Below are 23,080 nucleotides of genomic sequence, written 5' to 3' on the forward strand. Positions count from 1 at the left end.
TGGGAGTGGGACCCTCTATGCACTTTGGGCCACCTTTAACTTTTAACAACACCAGGCGGCATTTAAGTTGAGCGAGTATTCACTTTCGGTCATCCGTGCCATCAGAAATGTGTTCCAAATTGGACCATCCGCCAAAATGAGTCCAATTCGATTTTTTCAAAGGTAATGGTACCTTTTTCAAAGGTAAAAGTGGACCAAAGTGGACCCTTTGTTTACATGCTGCATTTTCGAACCCTTTTAACTGATTAAAAAGTGTGCCATATTTACTGATAGGGTTTTGTTCCTTATTAACAAAGTCCCACATTAAACAGAAAGAACCACACAAGAGATCAATATTAAGTTCAGCTTTTGCAAAAGAGGAGAGCCGTCGCTGCTTCAGCCACAGGTGTATGTGTCTGAGCAACCAACAATATCCGACTCCCTCCTTGCAGCACCCTTGTTTTATTCAAAGATATGAAAAGGGGAAGAGCTTTACAAAACAAAAGGTTGCATAGAAAACTCAGAACGCGTGACTCTGTCGAATGCTTAGATATGGAGACACATCTGCAAATTCAGAGTGTGAGACTTTGTAGAAAATCATACAAAGAGATGCATCTGTAAACTGGTTTAAAAAAATACTTTGTATCCATCTTAAACTCACTCTGTTAGTTTCTTCATATTTTTACTCTTATTTTCTAATGATCATTGAAAAGAACTGGAGTACAAAGTTCAGAGTTTGTTGTTCAGGAACTTAGAGGTGTTTTTCTAACATGAACTCCAAAGGTCAGACAGGTTCTATCTGTCCCGCCTCCATCACAAGTCTCTGCTCTGACTGGTTCCAGGAAGCAGCTCACCTGCGTCTCAATCTGTCGAGTGGAGAGTTTTCTTCTTCTTCAGCTATGAAGAATCTGTAAGTTCAAACTTTCCAGTGTTTTTCTGCTCGCTTCTTATTTCAGAACAAACTTTGATCAGTTTGTGTTTGAAGACAAATCTACATGATTATCAGATTATTGATTAACAGGAAACAAAGTGTCGTCTCCACCTTTAAAGTCAGAAAGAGCAGCTTCCTGTCAGACCTATCAAAGACAACACTGTAGCAGATATTTTACAGTTTTACATTTTACAGTCCTCCCACTGCAACCGAGTATTACATGTAATAAATTTAATTCTGCTTCCTCTAAAGATAACACAGAAATAAAGGCGACCTATGAACGCTTACAGTCTTTAGTTTAGACTGTGGGATTTAGATTAGATTAGATTCAACTTTATTGTCATTGTGCTGAGTGTAGGTACAGAGCCAATGACATGCAGTTAGCATCTAACCAGAAGTGCAATATACGAAATTATTTACATAAAGTGCAGTGAAAATTTTACAGGAAATAAATATCTGATCAACTCCTGCTCTCCTGAACATTTACTGACATTTCCCAGCAACCCCACCCCCAACCCACACAGGGGGGAAAAAAAGTAGTCACTGAATTATGCTGAACAAGAAATTACTTGATTACTTGAAGCCCTGGTGGTCCAGCTGCTGCTTCCACAACCTGCACTACACCTGTACTGGATCTCTGAGTTTCCTGAATGATAAATAATGCTTCAATGAATAAAATGTAGACGTTATATGATGACTATATGCATTACACTTTTCAAACTTATTAGAAAAACGTTTGAATATTACAGGACTAAATCCCCTGTTAGGAGCTTTAACTCCCACCTCCAGCAGAGCTTTAACCATGTTCCGGGGGAGGTGGGGGGACATTGTGGGCCATGTTCCGTGCCTCCATCGTTGAGGCGGCTGACGAGAGCTGTGGCCGTAAGGTAGTCGGTGCCTGTATGGCGTCAGGGAAGCCGTCAAGCTGAAGAAGGAGTCCTATCGGGACTTTTTGGCCAGTGGGACTCTGGAAGCAGTTGATGGTTGCAGAGGCGGGGGTTCCATGGTGGCACGGTGGGGGCACCCTCTGCAATCTGATTGGCCACCCCGTGTGTCCCCCCCAATGGTCATTGACTCGTGGTAATGTCAATCATTTTGTAAAGCTCTTTACCGACGCTCAGTGTTGCCAGGTGTGCGATAATTATCGTATTTGCACGATAATTTTGCCCTGTGTACGATGTATGATCAATAATCCCCCCAAAAAAGGCCAAATATACAATAATTTCACCATTCTGTGAATGTGTGGTTGTAATAGGTTGTAGTCAGCCTGTCGCACCTGTCTATCAGATTTTTTTGTGAACCCTGAAGGCATTTCCATTTCCATGTCACAAGTTTCAAGCCAATCATGCTTTTCTATGTGAGCTACGAGTGATGTGCATGTGTTTGCCTCAGAAGTTCCTAACAGTAGGTGGAGCTCATTAGTTCCAACTCGTCATTGTTTACGGGGACATTTAGCCTAATGCAACTGTGGGGCTGCTGATGCAAAGCTGTGAGTGCCTGTTAGACGCTATTAAACACTAGAGTGACTATAGCACATCAATAGACTTCCTACCTCACGGGATGAGTTTCTCTGTGATAATTAGCGACCTCTCCTCTTCATCAGCTCCTCTGTTTTCTGGCGTTTCCCATTTTGGGCCCTGTTTTGTTCTCATTATATCTCTTGCCATTAGGTTAAAAAATTCAAAAATTCTAAATTCTCCTTTCATCTGTATGCAGATGATCTACAACTCTATCTGCCCATCATGTCAAACTCTCCAGATGCCATGGAGTCCACCCACAAATGTCTGAGTGACAGTAAAATCTGGCTATCACAAAATTTTCTCTCCCTAGACGAAAACAAGACAGAATGTATTTTGTTTGGCTCATCAAACCAGCCTCGACTACACTTGTTCTTGGTCCACTGGCACCCTACTGTAAGAATCTGGGAGTGAAATTTGACTCCAGTCTTAAATTAAATGGTTAATGTGCTGCTGAAGTGTAATTTTGAAACACCAGTGAGTTCTTTAACTATAGTAAATTAAATTTGTTCCCTACCATAGTGACCAGTTCAGGAAATACAGCCTCCGTTCCATTTTGTATTGGACAGAATGGACCAGACCCTCCTGCTAATGAAGCTATAAAATACCGTTTCAGTCATGCTGAGTAGTGATTAAACAGAAATTAACTATGCACCTTGTTTTCCAGACATGATTTCTGAGTAAAAGATGACAACACCTGCAGCAGCAAAGAGGAGGACACCTCAAGAAGTCCTCCTGAAGATCTTGGAGGATTTAGGAGATGAAGAGTTTAAAAGATTTAAGTGGTTCGTTTCTCAAAGGAGGATCTTTGAAGACCTCCCATCAATCCCAAAGAGTCGACTGGAGAATGCAGACCGGATGGATACAGTGGATCAAATGTCCCGGACCTACTGTATAAACACGGTTAAAGTCACTAAAAGGCTTTTGGTTAAAATCCCTAGGAATGATCTGCTGGAAGAGTTCCCAACATACATGTCAGAACCCTCAGGTAAGTCAGGGAAAGATTCAGTGGGATGTTCCAACACCTGCTCACCTTGGACAAACCTAACTGAATGTATGACTGTGGTAAACTGGACCTGACTGCATTCAGATCCCCTCCAGACACTATGCTGTAACAACAGTTTGGTTACTGTTTGATATGAGTTTGTGATTCCTCCATAAAACCTCCCACACAGTCAGGACCTGACAGTCCAATGAGCTGAATACACACAGCACTCAGAAAGTCTTCTCTTTCACTCTGTTTCTGTAAAGCATTGTCTCATGTGTGCCTTTCTGTCTTCATTCAGACATCCTCAGTGAGTGTCAGCGTCAGCTCAAGGCTCAGCTAACGGAGAAGTTTGAGTGTGTGTCTGATGGGCTCGGTATGGCAGTGAAGGAAACCTCCCTGAATCAGATCTACACAGAGCTCTACATCACAGAGGGAGGGACTGCAGAGTTTAATGATGAACACGAGGTCAGACAGATTGAAGCAGCATCCAGGAAACCACACAGACCAGAAACATCCATCAGACAAGAAGACATCTTTAAAGTGCCACCTCGAAGGAGGAGACCAGTCAGAGCTGTGATGACAATGGGAGTGGCTGGCATTGGGAAAACAGTCTTAACTCAGAAGTTCACTCTGGACTGGGCTGAAGGCAAAGCCAACCAGGACATCCAGCTCCTGTTTCCATTCACTTTCAGAGAGCTGAATGCGCTGAAAGAGAAAAAGTTCAGCTTGGTGGAACTTGTTCATCACTGCTTTACTGAAACCAAAGAAGCAGGAATCTGCAGCTTTGAACAGTTCCAGGTTGTGTTCATCTTTGACGGTCTGGATGAGTGTCGACTTCCTCTGGACTTCCACAGCAATGAGCCCCTGACTGATGCTACAGAGTCCACCTCAGTGGATGTGCTGCTGACAAACCTCATCAGGGGGAACCTGCTTCCCTCTGCTCGCCTCTGGATAACCACACGGCCTGCAGCAGCCAATCAGATCCCTCCTGGCTGTGTTGACATAGCAACAGAGGTCAGAGGGTTCACTGACCCACAGAAGGAGGAGTACTTCAGGAGGAGATTCAGAGATGAGGAGCAGGCCAGCAGCATCATCTCCCACATCCAGACATCACGAAGCCTCCACATCATGTGCCACATCCCAGTCTTCTGCTGGATCACTGCTAAAGTCCTGGAGGATGAGCTGAAAACCAGAGAGGGAGGAGAGCTGCCCAAGACCCTGACTGAGATGTACATCCACTTCCTGGTGGTTCAGACCAAAGTGAAGAAGGTCAAGTATGATGGAGGAGCTGGAAAGGATCCAGATGTCAGGAAAGTGATTGAATCTCTGGGAAAACTGGCTTTTCAGCAGCTGCTGAAAGGAAACCTGATCTTCTATGAATCAGACCTGAGAAAGTCTGGCATCGATATCAGAGATGCTTCCCTGTACTCAGGAGTTTTCACAGAGATCTTTAGGGAGGAGAGGGGACTGTACGATAACACAGTTTACTGCTTCGTCCATCTGAGTGTTCAGGAGTTTCTGGCTGCAGTCTACATGATCCACTGTTACACCAACAGGAAGAAAAAGGCGCTGAAGAGCTTCCTGGGAGAAGACTACAGTTACTCATCTCTGGATGACTTCCTGAACAAAGTCATGGAGAAATCCCTGGACAGTAGAAATGGTAATCTGGACCTGTTTGTTCGCTTCCTTCATGGCCTCTCTGTGGAGTCCAACCAGAGCCTCTTAGCAGGCCTGCTGGGTCGGATAGAGAACAGTCCAGAAACCATCCAGAGAGTCATCAACAACCTGAAGAAGATTAATCGTTACAATGGGGGCAGCACAAGCTCTCCTGACAGAAGCATCAACATCTTCCACTGTCTGATGGAGATGAACGATCTATCAGTTTATCAGGAGATCCAAGAGTTCCTGAAGTCAGAGAACAGATCAGAGAAGGAACTCTCTGAGATCCAATGCTCAGCGCTGGCCTACATGCTGCAGATGTCAGAGGAGGTTCTGGAGGAGTTTGACCCACACAGCTACAAAACAACAGATGAGGGACAACATAGACTGGTCCCAGTTGTGAGGAACTGCAGAAAGTTTAGGTGAGTCCAGATGTGTCATTGTGGAAGGGCAGAAGTAGTTGAGAACTAAATGTTCCTGGATTGTTTTACCAAAGCAAGCAGGACTGTGGTGAAAAGTCAGAGAAGCATGTGTAACAACTGGGTAAATTCCCAGCTGTTAATCCCAGTTGTTTTAAAACAAAAAACAGTGACTGTCAATACTAAATTATGTTATTCAGAAATGATAAGATTTGTCGCAGTCTGTCTGGGACATACAAGCTCAACTTGAGGGATGACATACTCTGTTACCAAACTACTATAATATCTAATATATATATAATATAGTATATTTCTAACACTGTTTCCAGTAATTTTTTCAAGCCACACACGCCATATAGTTAGAGCTATTTAGTATCTGCTTTCATGATGACATGCTTTGTCATGTGTTATAATAGATTTAGTTCCTACGATCTGTCAGAGGCTGAATGTGAAGTTATTGCCTCAGCGATGAAGTCCAGCCCTTCCCACCTGAGAGATTTGGACCTGAGAGGCAACAGTCTGTATGACCCAAGGGTCAAGATTCTGTCGACTGGACTAGAGAGTCCAAACTGTCAGCTGGAGGTTCTCAGGTTAGTTAACTCTATGCCCTAATATGTTAAATCTATTTCCTCTATTACCTTTATATCCTCTGTTTTAATTTCCTTGGTTCATAAATCTTCATGACCTAAAAATGTATGAACTTATCCAGAGATGTTCTAGGTTTTGGAACAACACCATTATAATCAGTGGTACCTGACAGAAAACAATAGCCACAGTCGGGCTCTGTGTATGAATGTAAAGGAGGATGTTAAACTAATGTGAGGTTTCAGCAGCTTCAGTTCCACACACCAAATCTGTTTGTTTCCACAGTTTTCCCTTAGCTCTATAACCCTTAAAGGAGACACATTTTGCCCTTTTTTAACACGTTGCTACAGTTTCCTGAGGTGTTACTGGAAGGTATGAGATAGGCTTTGGTCAAAACATCAATTCAATTCAATTCAGTTTATTTATATGGCGCCAAATCACAACGATCCTCATCTCAAGGCACTTAAATAATATTCCAATTCAAGCCAATTGGAATTCAATTCGTTATAATCATAACCCAATTAAATGGATTAATGGATTAAAAAATAATCCAATTCATTCATATAGAGCCAATTCAAAAATAATATCCTAGCTAAGGAAACGCACATGAACTGAAACTTGTCTTCAGTCCAATCTCCCGTCCTGAGCCTGAGGGACTGTGGAAAGGAACGACTCCCTTTTAACAGGAAGAAACCTCTGGCAGAACCAGAACCAGGAAGGGTGGCCATCCGCCTCGACCAGCTGGGGTTTGAGAAGACAGAAAAGAGGGAAAAGAGGGGGGAAAAACACCATAACACCATTCAAAGGATACCTGCTGGAACAGGGAAACACAAGTTAATGACCACAATAATGTCACATGTACATAATATCATTTGAGATATTAAACAGGGGGAAAAGAAAGTAGCAGCAGTAACTCTTAGAAGTTGGTGTACGTCATCTTCATTAGCTAAGATGTTAGCGTTAGCTGCTGCTAAAGGAAAAAATAAATCGATAAATAAACCACGAGGAATCAGATACTTCCATTTCCCTGCTCTGAAGTTCAGGCTCTGAGAGTTGGAACTGATCCTCTTTGTGGCTCAGTTCCTTCAGTCCAGCGTTGAACTGGACCAAGTTGTTAAAACAGTGGGATGAAAAGTGGCTGCTGCACATTCACAGTCTTTAGCTAACTCTGCTGGAACATTAGCCTCAGATGTAGTTTATCCACTGGGCTATTATATCATCTGAGGCTGCTGCTGGATGGAAGATGCATGCTCCTCAGTACAGCTGACAGCAGAACATTTCCACCAGAAGTTGGCTTCATCCGTCCAGCAGGATTGGTGCAAGCATTCGGTGCTCAGAATTTGAGTCTGAGTAGAGGAGGCGGGAGTAACTTGATAAGTGGCTTAAGTGTGCTGTAGATATCTGTATATCTCGTTGACATCCTTCCTTTTGTTGCTCAGTGGAGAGCATGTGTGATTAAAATAGAAATTAACATAATACTGATAAAAACGACTCTTTTTTATTTTTATTTTTATTGATATTTAATCTAGTTTTTCATCTGAGACAAGTGTCCCGACTTTGAAGCTGACAGCAGCTGCAAAAAGAGATCATCTTTCCCAGTTGGTACTGCTCACTAAGCTAAACTCGGTCCAGTTACATGAACAACTAGAAAATATCTGAAGAAATTTTGATGGGTGTCAAGCTGCTGCCCGTCTTCTGCCCATCCACACACAGACACAGAGAGACTGAGAGAGCTGCTAGTTGCCAGATACTTCAAATCCAGTCTTAAATATGAGATTGTGGCTTGTTCTGGTGAAATCTGCCTGCTTTCGACACATAAAGCCCAGTTTATCTGTTCAGAATAATGGAAAACATATGAGTCAGCGGCTGGCATGAACCTATTATCACAACTGATGTGTTGAAAGTAATGGAAACATGAGTTAGTGCTATCGCGCGCATTTGTCTCCTCAGCAGCTGGCATGAACCTGTTAATCTGTTGAGATTAATGGAAATTTATGAGTTAGTGCACACTATCGCGCGCATTTGTCTCGTCAGCAGCTGCCATGAACCTGTTAATCTGTTCAGATTAATGGAAATATATGAGTGAGTGCGCACTATCGCGCGCATTTGTCTCATCAGGGGCTGGCATGAACCTGTTAATCTGTTCAGATTAATGAAAAACATGAGTTAGTGCGCGTTATCGCGCGCATTTGTCTCGTCAGCAGCTGGCATGAAGCTGTTTAACCATGTTGGCTGCCCTGCTGCTGCCCCGCTGCTGCCCTCCTGCTGCTGCCCTTATGCTGCCCTGCTCCTGCCCTTCTGCTCCTGCCCTTCTGCTGCCCTAATGCTGCCCTAATGCTCCTGCCCTGCTCCTGCCCTTCTGCTGCCCTGCTCCTGCCCTCCTGCTGCCCTTCTGCTCTTCTGCTCCTGCCCTCCTGCTGCCCTTCTGCTCTTCTGATCCTGCCCTCCTGCTGCCCTTCTGCTCCTGCCCTGCTCCTGCCCTGCTGCTGCCCTTCTGCTGCCCTTCTGCTCCTGCCCTGCTCCTGCCCTCCTGCTCCTGCCTTGCTCCTGCTGCCCTCCTGCTCCTGCCCTAATGCTGCCCTCCTGCTGCCCTAATGCTGCCCTCCAGCCCTGCTCCTGCCCTAATGCTGCCCTAATGCTGCCCTCCTGCCTTGCTCCTGCCCTAATGCTGCCCTCCTGCTGCCCTCCTCCTGCCCTCCTCCTGCCCTCCTGCTGCCCTAATGCTGCCCTCATGCTGCGCTAATGCTGCCCTAATGCTGCCCTCCTGCCCTGCTCCTGCCCTAATGCTGCCCTCCTGCTGCCCTAATGCTGTCCTCCTGCTGCCCTGCTCCTGCCCTCCTGCTCCTGCCCTGCTCCTGCTGCCCTTCTGCTGCTATGTTTACTCTGCCCTCATCAGCCATCTTGGCTCTACCCTCATCAGCTGTGATAGAACAGGGCAGCCATCTTGGGTGTGGTCAGCATTAGTTGCTATGGGCAACAGCTGTGCCTGCCAACTGCCAACTGCCAAATCTGCACCTCACTTTGTCCCCTTAAAATCATGGGGTTTTAATATTGAGGCAGAAATCTGGAACAAAACGCTCGCTGTTCGAAAAGTAGAAGTTGTATCTGAATAATTCTTTCACCGTGAGCGCCAGAAGGGACGGGGGAAGCCAGCGGTGTCATTTTTATTCTTCTACCCCCCGTGGCTCCTTTATTATGGCAGTTTTAAAATGATTTTTCCGACTGATTTCAGGGCTCGGCCGTTTTATAATGGGATGGAATGTTCCCTCTCTTCGCTCAGAGGGGATTTGTGAGAAATCTGTGAGGCCCAGCTCAATGACAGTCACATTGGGTGAAAGACAACTAAAATACCTACGTTTTTATATATAATTTATCCAGATCAGGCAGATATTTTGGACGTGAGAGGCATTTGTTTGCTTTTTAAGTTGAATGGGATTAGTTAAACATGCTCAAAAAGCTTAATCTAGTGAAAATTTATCAGAAATCAAGTGATTAATAGTTAAAATGGCTTCAGTGTAATATACAGCAGGGAGTGGAACAGTGATGTCATCAGTGATAGCAATGTTTGTCAACAGCTGCAGCTCTCTCCCTGTGTAACCTGCAGAAATTGCATTTTGGATACTATGACCTCCTGTGAGAAAACCGGAAGAGCGAGGAAAATAATTTGAAGACCGTAAGAAGCAGAAGGCTTGGAGGAACGCGGCAATGTAGTTTTTATTTCAATGGAGTGAAAAAAATTTAAACAGCAGCGAGTTGAACACAGTTGAACCTCTCTCTGGCGTCAGACCAAATTTCCATTGGAGTTATTGAGAGAAATTGAAAGGTTTCTCTCGCTTCAAGGCTCATAGTTGTAATTCTATAAATGTGAGCTCTTTAGTAGTTACATCAGCTGAAAGAGGACAAGTGTACCTACATTTTAAGGTATAATTTGTTTATCTGAGTTAAACAGTATTAAAGTTAGAGGAATTTGTTTGAATATAAGAAAAAGTTAAAATGATCGGTGTGCCACTCTAATCTTCTCATTCATAAAACTCAAGAAGGAACAAAAATGTTCATGTTTTTTAAACTGTCATATTTCAAAAGTGGCTTAATATTTGAAAAAGCAGAATCATTTGGTAATAGCTGAATGTCTTGTGAACATTTTAAAGTTTGAATGGTGTCTCCAGCTGAATGTATGTTGAACTAGTTAGGTTGGAAAGAGGAGGAAGTTTTTGAAGAGTTGAAAGAAATTTCCATTCATTTGAATGACGGGAAAATTTGAATTAAAAGTTAAATAGTTTAAAAAATATAAAAGATATCAATACCAAAAGTCATAGCATAAATCTCCCGAAGGAGCTGAACGTTTTGATACCAAAATTGTTGAAATTGGTGAAAGATTGCAGGAGTAGTTAAGTGCCAAAAAAGAGAAACAGGAAAACAATAGTGAGAATGCCTTAATGCATTCTCACAATAAGTATTCACAATAGAAATATGTGTGCCCTGCCTTTGGCATTGGGCACTCATAATAACGGGCAGTAAACCAGGTTCCTCTTCAAAAGTTGGTCTCGGGATCATTTTGAGGATTCAGCTGTGGGTTCAGATCTCATTGATGTGAGGAACAAAAAGTTCTGTTTTCCAATCAAATGCATGAAATCAATATAAAGTGTCTGCTCTCATAGTGACATGACTTGTTGTGTGTGTGTTATTACAGAATCAGTCAGCTCTCAGAAACTGAATGTGAAGTCATGGGCTCAGCTTTGAAGTCCAACCCTTCCCATCTGAAGGAACTGGACCTAGAAATGTGTCGTATATCTGGTTCAGGAGTGAAGTTTCTGTCCGCTGCATTGGAAAATCCAGACTGTAAACTGGAGGCTCTGAGGTCAGTTTGTTGTTATTTTCAAAATATTCAAATCCAGTTTTGACTTTTAGTTTTTTAGCGAATAGAATTTCAGGTCTACATTATGTGTCTCCTGAAAACATTTGAGTGTTTTTCATTGGCAGGGTCAGAGACACAGGTTAGAGCTGAAGAATGATGAGAAATTCTTTAAGAAAAACTGTTAATGTTCAAAAGAAACTTTGACTGGGACAAGCAACACTGAAGTGGTTTAACAATGAACCGTCCTTCTCAAGTTTACAGATTATTATAATTGTTAATATGATCTTGGTGTTCTATAATAGTATATGAATTAGGGATGCACCGATCTGCTTTTTCACCTCCGATACCGATATCTGAGGTTTAGTATCGGCCGATACTGATCCGATACCGAAAAACAGCACAGAACTATGGTAACAAATGGTAAATTTCATTTTGTGGAAATGACTGGAATCATTATTTTGTGCAACATCAGACTTGACTTAAACATTTCTTTCCTATTTTTTTCAAAACAAATAAACAGATATAAATGTACTGAATTACTTGTTTATTTAATAATTGTCCACCAGTAAAACAATGTTAATCTTAAAAAAAATTTCTGATCAAGAAATCGGTCACGATACCCGATCTTGATAAGAAAAAATGTTTGTTTGTTGATTCTGAAGGAGAAAATGTGCAAAAAAAATTTTTGCAGATACCTCACCTACAATATGTTTTAAATGTTTTTATATTTATGTTCAAGTGTCGTGAGCACACGCAGTAAGGTTATGTGGGACAATGATCTACATCTCCACCTTGCACTGATGGAGGTGAAGCTGGCAGCATCATCAGATGTGGGTTCAGATCAGACTGATGTGAACAGCATCATACTGTTTCCCCATTAAAATGCATGAACTCAACATAAAATGTCCACTTTCGTGATAGTGTCTTTTGTCTTCTGTGTTATGACAGACTCTATTCATGTGAATTATCAAACACTGCTTGGGAAGTTGTGGCCTCAGGTCTGCAGTCCAACCCTTCCTATCTGAAAAAACTGAAAGTGGTCTCTGACAACGGGAAGGATTCAGAAGTGGAGCTTCTGTCTGGTGGACTGGGGAGTCCAAACTGTAGGCTGGAGACACTGAGGTCAGTTCACTGTCTTATTATCATTATTATTGTTACTGTTAGCAGCAGCAGTTGTAAAAACAACTTAGGAAGGGCTATAAAGCCTGTCAGAGAGCCAGAGGTGTTCCCCTGACCTCTAAACTCTCCAGATGCCAATCTGATGGAGTCGAATCTGAGGGAAACAAGCCCAGCACACAAAGACCTTGTTGTTGTTCTTATTAGCATGAAGCGCCTCGCCTGTCCTGCTGCAGCCACCTGCCAGTTTTTAACGTGGTGACGTTTTCCACCCACCAGATATCGTGACATGATGATGATCTACGTTAACAAAACAGCTTGATTCAGAGAAAAAGTCATTGATGAGGGCATGGGAATGTTGAGCTGCCCATTTAAAATCTGAACACACCTGGTTGCATTAAAAAATTATGTGACCTTCATGTTTGATTCTTCATTCAGGTTGGACCACTGCAGTTTGTCAGAGACCAGCTGGGCTTTCCTGGGCTCAGCTCTGAAGTCCAACCCCTCCCATCTGAGACATCTGAGGCTGAACACTAATTCCAGTTTGAACGACTCTGCACTGAAGCCTTTTTCAGGTTTTGTGGAGAGTCCACACTGTAAACTGAAGACTCTAAGGTCAGTTCACTGCCTGCTGCTATAGCAGATCTCGTGTTTAAAACCAAGTGAGGTTTGAACACACAGAACATCTAAACATTCAATTCTACATATCCTTTTCTTAATTTTTCACTTTTCTTCTTGTACATTTAGCCTTCTGTCACAAAAAGTTGAGGTTTTGTTGAAAATGTTCAAAAGTTCACTGTCAACTCTTCAGTTCAGCAAATATTTATAATTTGAGTATACCGAGAACACACACACACACATAAATGTAAGTTAAAGCATAACTGCAGATGCAGCTCGTTAGTTTGCTCAGCAAATTAAGTATATTCCCAAATACTGCGAGTATATGAGGTGAGATGAATGGGTTAGTGATGTATGCTGACCCAAGTGTCCGCACTAAATGACTTTAAGGTGGCTTTTAAACTGTTAGATAACCATGGTAACAGATCCTGAACACAGCTCTGAGGAGGTTTCATTTGGACTCTTTGATGAAATTGCCCACGGTGACATCCTTATATTTATGTTTCTGTTTATGTATTTATCAGACGCTTTTATCCAAAGCGACTTACAAATGAAGATATAACAGCTCCATAAAAAGCTAACAATAAACTACATAGAAGGAACCCAGGAGTCCGACTCTGTCAGAGGTGACAGAGTAGAGATAGGGTGCAGGCATAGAAGGAAGTGCAGAAAGATAAAGTGCAGAGATAGAGGGGGGAGGGAAGTACAAGGTAAGTGCTGGGATAGGAGATGCTCTCTGAAGAGCTGGGTTTTCAGGAGCTTCTTGAAGATAGACAGGGACGCCCCTGTTCTGGTAGCGCTCGGTAGGTCATTCCACCATCGTGGGACGACACATGGACAGAGTTTGGATTGTCTTAGGCGTGGTGTAGGAGCTGCTAGACGACAATCCTGGGACCAACGGAGGGACCCAGTTGGGACTGAAGCCTTTGCAAGAGCATTCAAGTAGATGGGAGCCGCTCCATTAAGCACTTTGTAGCTAACATCAGGGACTTGAATCTGATGCGGGCGGCTAAGGGCAGCCAGAGGAGTTCAATGAACAGAGGGGGGACGTGTTCTTTTAGGCTGATCCAAGACCAGACGCACCGCCGCGTTCTGGACCATCTGCAGAGGTTTCATAGTACAGGCTGGGAGACCAGTTAGGAGACCAGTTAGGAGAGCGGTGCAGTAGTCAAGGCGGGAGATGACCATGGCCTGCACCAGGAGCCGGGGGGCATGTTGGGTTAGGTATGATCTTTAGGTCTGATCTTTCTTATGTTTAGTAATGCAAAGCGGCACGAACGAGCAACCGAGGTAACGTGTTCTTTGGAGGTTAGTTGGTCATCCATCATGACACCCAAGTTTCTAGCAACCTTTGATGGAGCCAGAGATAGGGATTCAGTTTGGATGCAGATGCTGTGGTGTATGGTTGGTTTGGCTGGGAAGACAAGCGGTTCAGTTTTTGTGTGGTTAAATTGGAGGTGATGGGCTTTCATCCATGTTGATATGTCAGATAAACAGTCTGAGATTCGTGCTGAGACCGTATGGTCATCAGGTGAGAATGACAGATAGAGCTGGGTGTCATCAGCATAAGATTGGTATGAGAAGCCATGTGATCGGATGATCTGTCCCAGTGAGTTGGTGTATATGGCAAAGAGAAGAGGTCCCAGTACTGAGCCTTGGGGGACCCCTGTGGTGAGGTGGTGAGCTGCAGAAGTGTGACCAAGCCAGGATACTTTGAAGGACCGTCCAGTGAGGTATGATTCAAACTAGGAGTGGACACCAGTGGTGAGGGAAGCCGTCAAGCTGAAGAAGGAGTCATATCGGGCCTTTTTGGCCTGTGAGACTCTGGAAGCAGCTGATAGGTACAGACAGGCCAGGCGGGCTGCGGCTTCGGCGGTTGCTGAGGCAAAAACTCGGGCCTGGGAGGAGTTCGGTGAGACCATGGAGAATGACTTCCGGATGGCTTCGAAGAGATTCTGGTCCACCATCCGGCGTCTCGGGGGGGAAGCGGCTCACAGTCAACACTGTATGGTGGGAACGGGGCTTTGCTGACCTCAACTAGGGACGTTGTGAGTCAGTGGGGGGAATACTTCGAGGAACTCCTCAATCCTACCAACACATGCTCGGAGGAGGCAGAGTCGGAGAGCTCGGAGACGGGGCCTCCCATTTCTGGGGCTGAGGTTGCCGAGGTGGTCAAAAAGCTCCTCGGTGGCAAGGCCCCGGGGGTGGATGTGGTCTGTCCTGAGTTTCTCAGGGCTCTGGATGTTGTAGGGCTGTCTTGGCTGACACGCCTCTGCAGCATCGCGTGGACATCAGGGACAGTGCCTCTGGACTGGCAGATCGGGGTGGTGGTCCCCCTCTTTAAAAAGGGGGACCGGAGGGTGTGTTCCAACTATAGGGGTATCACAGTCCTCAGCCTTCCTGGTAAGGTCTATTCGGGGGTACTGGAGAGGAGGAAACCTGTCGGATAGTCGAGCCTCGGATTCAGGAGGTGCAGTGTGGTTTTCGTCTGGGCTCTCCCTTAGAGATAGGGTGAGAAGCTCAGTCATCGGAGAATGAACCTCGGAGTAGAACCGCTGCTCCTCCACATTGAGAGGAGTCAGATGAGGTGGCTCGGGCATCTGGTTAGGATGCCCCCTGGACAACTCCCTGGTGAGGTGTTCCGGGCACAGAGTTCCCACTGTGTTTTGTGCCTTATTCCTTGCCTTGTTAGCAGTGACAGTGTTAGCTTTTGCTCTGATCATTTTTGTAGTTTCAATCAATAGCCGTTCAATTTTAAGGTTAGTCAGATGAGGTGCCAGAAATCCCGGTGAAGAGTCCGATGCAGTAGTCCAGTCTCGAGGAGATAAAGGCACGGACAAGCTCCTCAGCATTTGGCAAGGTTAAAGTGGGCAGAGCCTGGAAATGATGCGAAGGTGGTGGAATGAGGTCACACAGGTGCTTGATATGGTCATTGAAAGTCAGATGAACCAACTCTCAGATTTCTTACTGAGGAGGAGAGAGGGATGATTTGGCCATGAAAGGAAAGTTGAGATATGGGTGAAGATGGCAGCACAGATTGAACCTGTGCTGCCAATGACAAGGACCTGTGTTTTATTGCTATTTAGCTGGAGGCAGATGCTGAAGTTAAAGAGTGCTAATGTCCAGCTGTGTTTTGTGCCTTGTTAGCAGTGACAATGTTACTTTTTGCCCCCCATCATTTTTGGGGTTTCAATCAATAGCCGTTCAATTTTAAGGTTAACGTTGGATTAAGATGTGAGATGTGATCTGAAGGTGCTTCCCTCCTGGTATGTCGTGTATCAGACTACAATGCTATTACAATGTCTTTAATCCTTATTTTTCACCGTCTTTTACGGGCATATTAGTCTATGTGGGGTCCTGATTACATAACAAATATAATCAATACGCAGTGTAGCGTTATGTGATTAAAATATAAGGAGTTATAGGAAAGTTCTCACTATCTAAATAAGCCTTATATATCCTCGTTTTGGAGCACCACCTTCAATGGAAGGAAAAAGCAGAAAATCTTACGATTCTGGTATGATAAAATGAATAATTCATTAATAATTAATTGATTCCAGTCTCATATAATGAATCTTGTGAATTTTTGTTTGAATTCTCTTTCCACCCTCACTTTCTCATCTTTGCTGTTTCTTCTTTAATAATTCCATATAAATGTCCCACTATTGACTTGATTTTAGGTTTAACTATTCAATACTACAGACCACTAGGGGGCAATATGGCCCCATAGGCAGATCAGTCATTTTCCAAAATAATGATTTCTTCAGTATTCCTCCAAGTACAATCATGAAATAGGTCTTAAAAGGTAGTTCTTGATTTCATTGAGAACCTGAAAGAACTTGTACACAGATATAAAACACATTTAATACAGTTTCAAGATTAAACTGAGAGTGAATCTGAGCAAGGTCATTGTCAGAGTTCCATGAGGCATCTGGCTGAGCCAGGGTAAATGTCACTTTAGTTTATGGTTGTTCAGATAAAATGGGGGTGTCTTTGTACTCTCCTAAGAGGCCTGTTGCTTGTTCAACTTAGTTATCACTAAGTTATTAATGCATCCACCTAAGTTTATGGTGCAGGTCTGTGGAAAGGAGGGCTGAGAAACAAATTGCTATCATGGAGCAAAGGTTGTTGTAAATTTCTTTTTCTTGCTACTTATCCCCCATTCGAATCGGATCTGGAGTTGTTGCAACTCCGAATTGCAGGTGAAGAACTCCAGTGTGTCAGAGAATGGTGGTAGTTGGAAGTTTCAAGAGGGTTACAATTTCTGGATGTAATCAGGTTGACGTTCAGTTAATCTACTGACGTGGTGACGAGACAATTTGTGTTTAACGGATGTGTTTGGGAATCTTCGCAGATAGAAATCAATATCGTTCAAATATGCTCGGATGTCATGTGGTATCCCAGGATTGGGGTCAAACCTGGGTACATTTGGTACATTTGGTCTTTTGGTTTAGAAATTTTTAAACACAAACATTTGTGTGGGTGGTGACCGCAGGGCTCAGAGGTGTGAGACTCACTTTGTGTCTCTACTAAAGAAGCAGGTTGCATCATGTTATACTTGATGCACAAGTCAGAAATGATGATTATGATAGCTGCGGGCCTGCAGTGATGATAGCTTTATTACACATTCATTATTTGTCTGTTTTGCTTCATGGCAGAGTAGAGGATTTCACACCATTACTTTAGTTCATGTAGAAACTGTTATTTTAGTTTCTATTTTGTGTCCTTGGGCTCCTTTCTTCTTCTTTTGATGGGTTGTTTGCATTTGTAATGTTCCCATTTTGATTCCGTCTGATTCCAGGAGATGTGATGACATGATGATGAACCACATTCACAGAAAGAGAAAATCACTTTAAATGTCACTCAGATCAGGGAAAATCTCATTTAGGACATAATAATGTTCAGTGTTTTATTCTTTCTCCAGTTTGTGTTTGTGCAGTTTGTCAGAGATCAGCTGTGCTCTGCTGGGCTCAGCTCTGATGTCTAACCCCGGCCACCTGACAGAGCTGGACCTGAGTTACAATAAGCTGAAAGATGCAGGAGTGATGGAGCTGTGTGGCTTTCTGGAGAGTCAACGCTGTACACTGAAGACTCTGAGGTCGGTTCTCTTTCTGCCTGCAACTATTATAGATTAAATATATATTTTCTAAACCTATGTATGAGATTATAGAGCTTCCATCCATACAATTGTTAATGTAGCTTTTGTTCATATTTTAGTTTTCTTGTCCTTAATTTGATCTTTTGTCACAATAAAAGAGTTTCAGTTTTATACAGAAACCGTGGAAAAGGTAGACTGTCAACTCTTCAATGAAATCCCTGTAATTTTTCTTTGTTAACTTGGAACATTTGCTTGTGGCTGTAGAAACATTTCTGTGTTTCACTTTCTCAAAGTGATTTCACTGACTGACAATTGATAGAAATCCTTCATACACACACACACACACAACTGCAGATCAAATCATATTTGTAGATAGGCAAGCAATAATCACGTCCCAATTACACCAAGGATTTGGAGCCAGCCTTGAATGTGATTTTTCAGTTTATAAAAAACTGTAAACGGTACCATGAAAACAAATCTTCAGTTTATATGCTACTGAGGGGATTTTACAAATAAAATGTGAGAAGATGAGTTTCAGTGATTAACTTATCCGATATACAAACTTATCCTATAAGTTAAACTTATATCATACTGTACTCTACTGTAGTGCACTGTAAATGGTAAATCGACTTGTACTTGTAGCTTTTCTAGTCTAACTGACCACTCAAAGCGCTTCACTTCTGCCGGAGTCAAACCACGACCTTCCGATTGGTGGGTGACGGCTCTTCCTCCTGAGCAACAGCCGCCCCTCTGTACTGTACTGTACGGTACTACACTGTAGTGCACTGTACTGTTTTGCACTGTAGTGCACTGAACTGTCGTGTAGTATACTGTACTGTACTGTTTTGCTCTGTACTGTACTGTATTGCACTGTACTACACTGTACTGTACAGTACTTTGCTATACTGTACTGTTTTGCTCTGTACTGTACTGTATTGCACTGTACTATGCTGTAGTGTACTGTACTGTATTGAACTGTACTGTATTGCACTGTACTATAGTGTACTGTACTACACTGCACTGTACAGTACTATACTATACTTTTCTATTCTGTACTGTACTGTACTGTACTGTACTGTTTTGCTCTGTACTGTACTGTATTGCACTGTACTATGCTGTAGTGTACTGTACTGTATTGAACTGTACTGTATTGCACTGTACTATAGTGTACTGTACTACACTGCACTGTACAGTACTATACTATACTTTTCTATTCTGTACTGTACTGTACTGTACTGTACTGTTTTGCTCTGTACTGTACTGTGTTGCACATGTTAATTTGCATTTAAAACCTTAATGTTTTAACTTAATTTACATGTTTTACTCTGCATACAGATTGGTGAACTGCTTTTTGACAGCGATCAGCTGCGCTCTTTTGGCCTCAGCTCTGAAGTTTAACCCCTCCCAGATGACAGAACTGGACCTGAGTCACAACAAGCTGAGAGATTCAGGAGTGAAGCATCTGTATGGTTTTCTGAATAATCAACATTGTAAACTGGAGAGTCTGGGGTAAGTTTCCTTTCTGTCTGCTATTGTAGATCATATGTTTACTTCCTGACTGAAGCAGCTTATGTATAGAAAGAACTTCCATCCATAGAATTGTGAATATTCCTTTGTTCATATGTTCACTTTCCCCGACTTCCTGGAATAATGCCGGATAATAAGCTGGAATGTTGGTCATGAACAGCAGCAGACAGAAATGTGATATAATTACTGATTTATGAACACTATGAACTATGTCAGTGTGTATTTGTTTTTGCCTGTTTACCACCAACAGTGTTAGTTGGTTAGTTTTTTGTTTTCTAGCTTTTGTGTGAAATCCAGATTTTCCACCAAACTTTTTTTTTTACATGAAAACAAAAAAATTCGGCACTCATCTGTCTGTTGTGCTGCTTCAGGAACTTGTGATGATAATTATGGCACTTTTTGTTCTGAATAACCACAACAACCGGAAAGCTGTTCACATGTACCCCTTTTCAACCAAAGCGGTTCCAGCGCGGGTTCAGGACTGGTGTTAGAACCAGTTCTGCTGAGTCTAGCTCAGAACTGGTTTGGTTTTCCACAGTAGGTGTTAGACCCAGAACCAAAATCTACAGTGTTTGTCTTGTGTTCCCTGCAAACGGTCGTCTTTTGGTCTCCAGTTTAGTTTTAAACCTATTTTAAAGAGTTGGTGTTTGTGAATTTACGATGCTGACAGGTGTTTCCAAACGCTAACAGTAATTTAAGACCAGTAATACAAAAACAGGGTTTAAATACGTTTTAGTGGGGTCAATAAACACCAGCTGAATATTGAAATAGCAACAGTGTTCAGAAGCAGAGCTGCAAACACTGGGGAAGCTCAGCTGCACACTGATTGTTTCTGCAGCTCTGTACAGCACATTTGGCAGCATTCACTGACACCGCTGGCATATAGAACATTAAACAAGAGGAAAATGAGAGGAACACTGACCTCATGTTCCTCTACTGCTGCTTCAACATATTTATTACTGTTCTCACTTGAATTAAGTCGACTACTAATGGATCTGTGTACTTTTCACTGTAGAAACTTGTGACATATTGAGCTGCACATTCAAACCCTGATCAGATGTGACTGGATAAGAAATAATTACATCTATATATTTTATTCCTTCTCTAGCTTGGTAAACTGCAGTATGTCAAAGGTCAGCTGCGACATTCTGGCTTCAACTTTGAAGTCAAACCTGTCCCATCTGACAACGCTCGACTGTGGTGGCAACAACCTGACAGAGTCAGATGTGAAGCAGCTGAGCGACATAAAGAAGAGTCCACACTACAAGCTGAAGACTCTGAGGTCAGTAGAGGTTTGCAGTCATTCTGTGCTTCTTTCAGCATGAAAGAAGGCTTCATGACTGTCAGCACTTTATTTACACTGTGGATGTCAGTTAAATCTGCAGAGCAAACTGACTTGATGCTAAAGTCTCTGCAGGTGTGTGAGCGTCTGTGTGTTTATTCCAACCCGTTAATGTGAGATCTGACAGGAGGCCGGCTCACCTGCTGCTCTTTATACTGAATACTGCATCAGCTGAGGAAGTGATGCGAGGTCAGCACTCATCCGTTCTTTCTTCTTCTCTCTGCAGCTGGAAGTGATGATTATTTTCCAGATGACAGTGAATGGGACAGTGTCTCTGCTCAGAGCGGTGGAAGCAACAACAGTTTGTCCGTAGAGGCTCTGACTGGACCGTGTAACTGGGAGGTGGAGTAAAGAGGAGGGCTTCCAGATCCAGATGCTCTGCTAAGACTGTCAGCAAAGCTGCACTGAAAGTATTCAGACAGCATGAACATAAAAGCCCGTCCTTCATGAAGCTCATTGATGTTTCACTGTCACGTAAACCTTCCTGCATCAACAGTCCGTTCTGTTGTTAGTCACTGCTGGTTGTGCATATATGTATATATATCTGGAACAGTGTTTTTTACCCCTGATTAATCCACACATTTATTCCATTTGAGCTGCTCCAGCTTCCATGCACAGTTTCTAGTTTCTTTCTTACTGTCAGCTGTTTTTATGCAGTAGGAGGAAAATAGTGTCTCATGGAGGAAACGAGTGATTTATTCTGCAGATGAGTTCTACAGTCACAGAAGCTGCTTGAAGATGAATTTTGGAACATTTTTAACTGATGATAAGTGTGCCATTTTTACTTGCTTCACTTTTGGATAACTTTAATCAGTTAAAAGTGCCCCATTCTTACTCTCCCCACTTTGGGGGCAAGCGTCCCTGGCCTGGAACACTCAGCCACAATTATGCACTCCTCCTTGGGCACACACTCCCATCAGCACCCACTGGAGCTCCGGTTCCCATCCTGTCTATAATTTGAGCATCCGCCAAAATAAGTCCAATTCGGTACACTTTTACAATGACGGAAGTGTGCAAAAGTGAACCCTTCGTTTACATGCTGCATTTTCAGACACTTTAAAATGTCAAAAAAGTCTTCCATTCTTACCGGCTTGAGTTTGGGACACTTTTATCAGTTAAAAGTGCCTGATAGTTACTTCATTTTTTAACTGATGAAAAGTGTACCATATTTACTTGCTTCACTTTGGGGGGGCACTTTTATCAGTTAAAAGTGCCCCTTTTTCACTTGCCTAACTTTGGGGGCTAGGGTCCCTGGCCCTGAACACTCAGCCACACTTAAGCACTCCTCCTCGAGCACACACTCCTGTCTGAGCCCCCTGGTACTTTGTAAAACAACCAGGCTCCAGACCCCCTGACCTGGCAACCTCACCCGCAATTATGCACTCCTCCTTGGGCACACACTCCCGTCAGCACCTGCTGTAGCTCCGGTTCCCATCCAATGCCTCTCCACACCTCCAGGAGCCAGGCCCCAATTTGCGACACTATTTCAGTCAGGGAAATGCTCCAAAGAACCCCCATTGTAGCCCTTTGCTCATGGCCAAGTAGAAGGTACTTAGAAAATCCTTATGAAATCTTGCTATATGTGTTGCACATATGCTGCACATCACATTTGCTGCCGAGCTTCCCTCTTTTAAGGCTCCAGACCCCCTCAGGGTACACACTCCCATCCAAGCCTCCTGGTACTTCATGGTACTTTGTAAAAGATCCAGGCTCCAGGCCCCCTAACCTGGAAACCTCAGCTGCAATTAAGCACTCCTCCTCGTGCACACACTCCCATCAGCACCCACTGGAGCTTCAGTTCCCATCCTGTCTATAATATGAGCATCAGACGGAAGTGTGCAAAAGTGAACCCTTCGTTTACATGCTGCATTTTCAGACACTTTAAAATGTCAAAAAAGTCTTCCATTCTTACCAGCTTCAGTTTGGGACACTTTTATCGGTTAAAAGTGCCTGATAGTTACTTCATTTTTGAACACTCTTAACTCATTAAAAGTGTACCATATTTACTTGCTTCAGTTTGGGGAACTTTTATAAGTTAACAGTGCCTTTTTTTTACTTGCCTAACTTTGGGGGCTAGGGTCCCTGGCCTTGAACACTCAGCCACACTTAAGCACTCCTCCTCGGGCACACACTCCCGTCCGAGCCCCCTGGTACTTTGTAAAACAACCAGACTCCAGGCCCCCTGACCTGGCAACCTCACCCTTAATTATGCACTCCTCCTTGGGCACACACTCCCATCAGCACCCACTGGAGCTCCGGTTATATATTATGAGCATCCGCCAAAATGAGTCCAATTCGGGACACTTGTGCCAAAGTGATCTCTTTGTTTACATGCTGCATTTTCAGACGCTTTAAGATGTCAAAAAAGTCTTCCATTCTTACCAGCTTGAGTTTGGGACACTTTTATCGGATAAAAGAGCTTCATAGTTACTTCATTTTTTAACTG

General features: G+C 43.2%; 1 protein-coding gene across 1 annotated transcript; it reads left to right on the top strand.

Moving 5' to 3' along the window:
* The first annotated feature begins 3,102 nt into the window (after positions 1-3,102).
* On the top strand, positions 3,103-21,304 carry LOC140270187 (protein NLRC3-like). The gene is made up of 10 exons (XM_072365295.1): positions 3,103-3,415; positions 3,714-5,496; positions 5,910-6,083; positions 10,769-10,936; positions 11,882-12,055; positions 12,488-12,664; positions 17,592-17,765; positions 19,101-19,274; positions 20,401-20,574; positions 20,861-21,304. Exons 1-10 carry the CDS (start codon positions 3,115-3,117, stop codon positions 20,868-20,870), a joined length of 3,309 nt encoding a protein of 1,102 aa, XP_072221396.1. The 5' UTR covers positions 3,103-3,114; the 3' UTR covers positions 20,871-21,304.
* Positions 21,305-23,080: the final 1,776 nt, after the last annotated feature.

The sequence above is a fragment of the Leuresthes tenuis genome, unplaced genomic scaffold (genome assembly GCF_036924035.1).
Source record: "Leuresthes tenuis unplaced genomic scaffold, fLeuTen1.0.hap1 SCAF_15, whole genome shotgun sequence".
NCBI lineage: Eukaryota > Metazoa > Chordata > Actinopteri > Atheriniformes > Atherinopsidae > Leuresthes > Leuresthes tenuis.

Bases quoted from the DNA above. Each gene is read 5' to 3' on its own strand.
- LOC140270187 (XM_072365295.1), top strand. From the start codon at position 3,115: ATGACAACACCTGCAGCAGCAAAGAGGAGGACACCTCAAGAAGTCCTC. The intron at 5,497-5,909 runs GTGAGTCCAGAT...GTGTTATAATAG, and splicing joins AGGAACTGCAGAAAGTTTAG to ATTTAGTTCCTACGATCTGT. The intron at 6,084-10,768 runs GTTAGTTAACTC...GTGTTATTACAG, and splicing joins TGTCAGCTGGAGGTTCTCAG to AATCAGTCAGCTCTCAGAAA.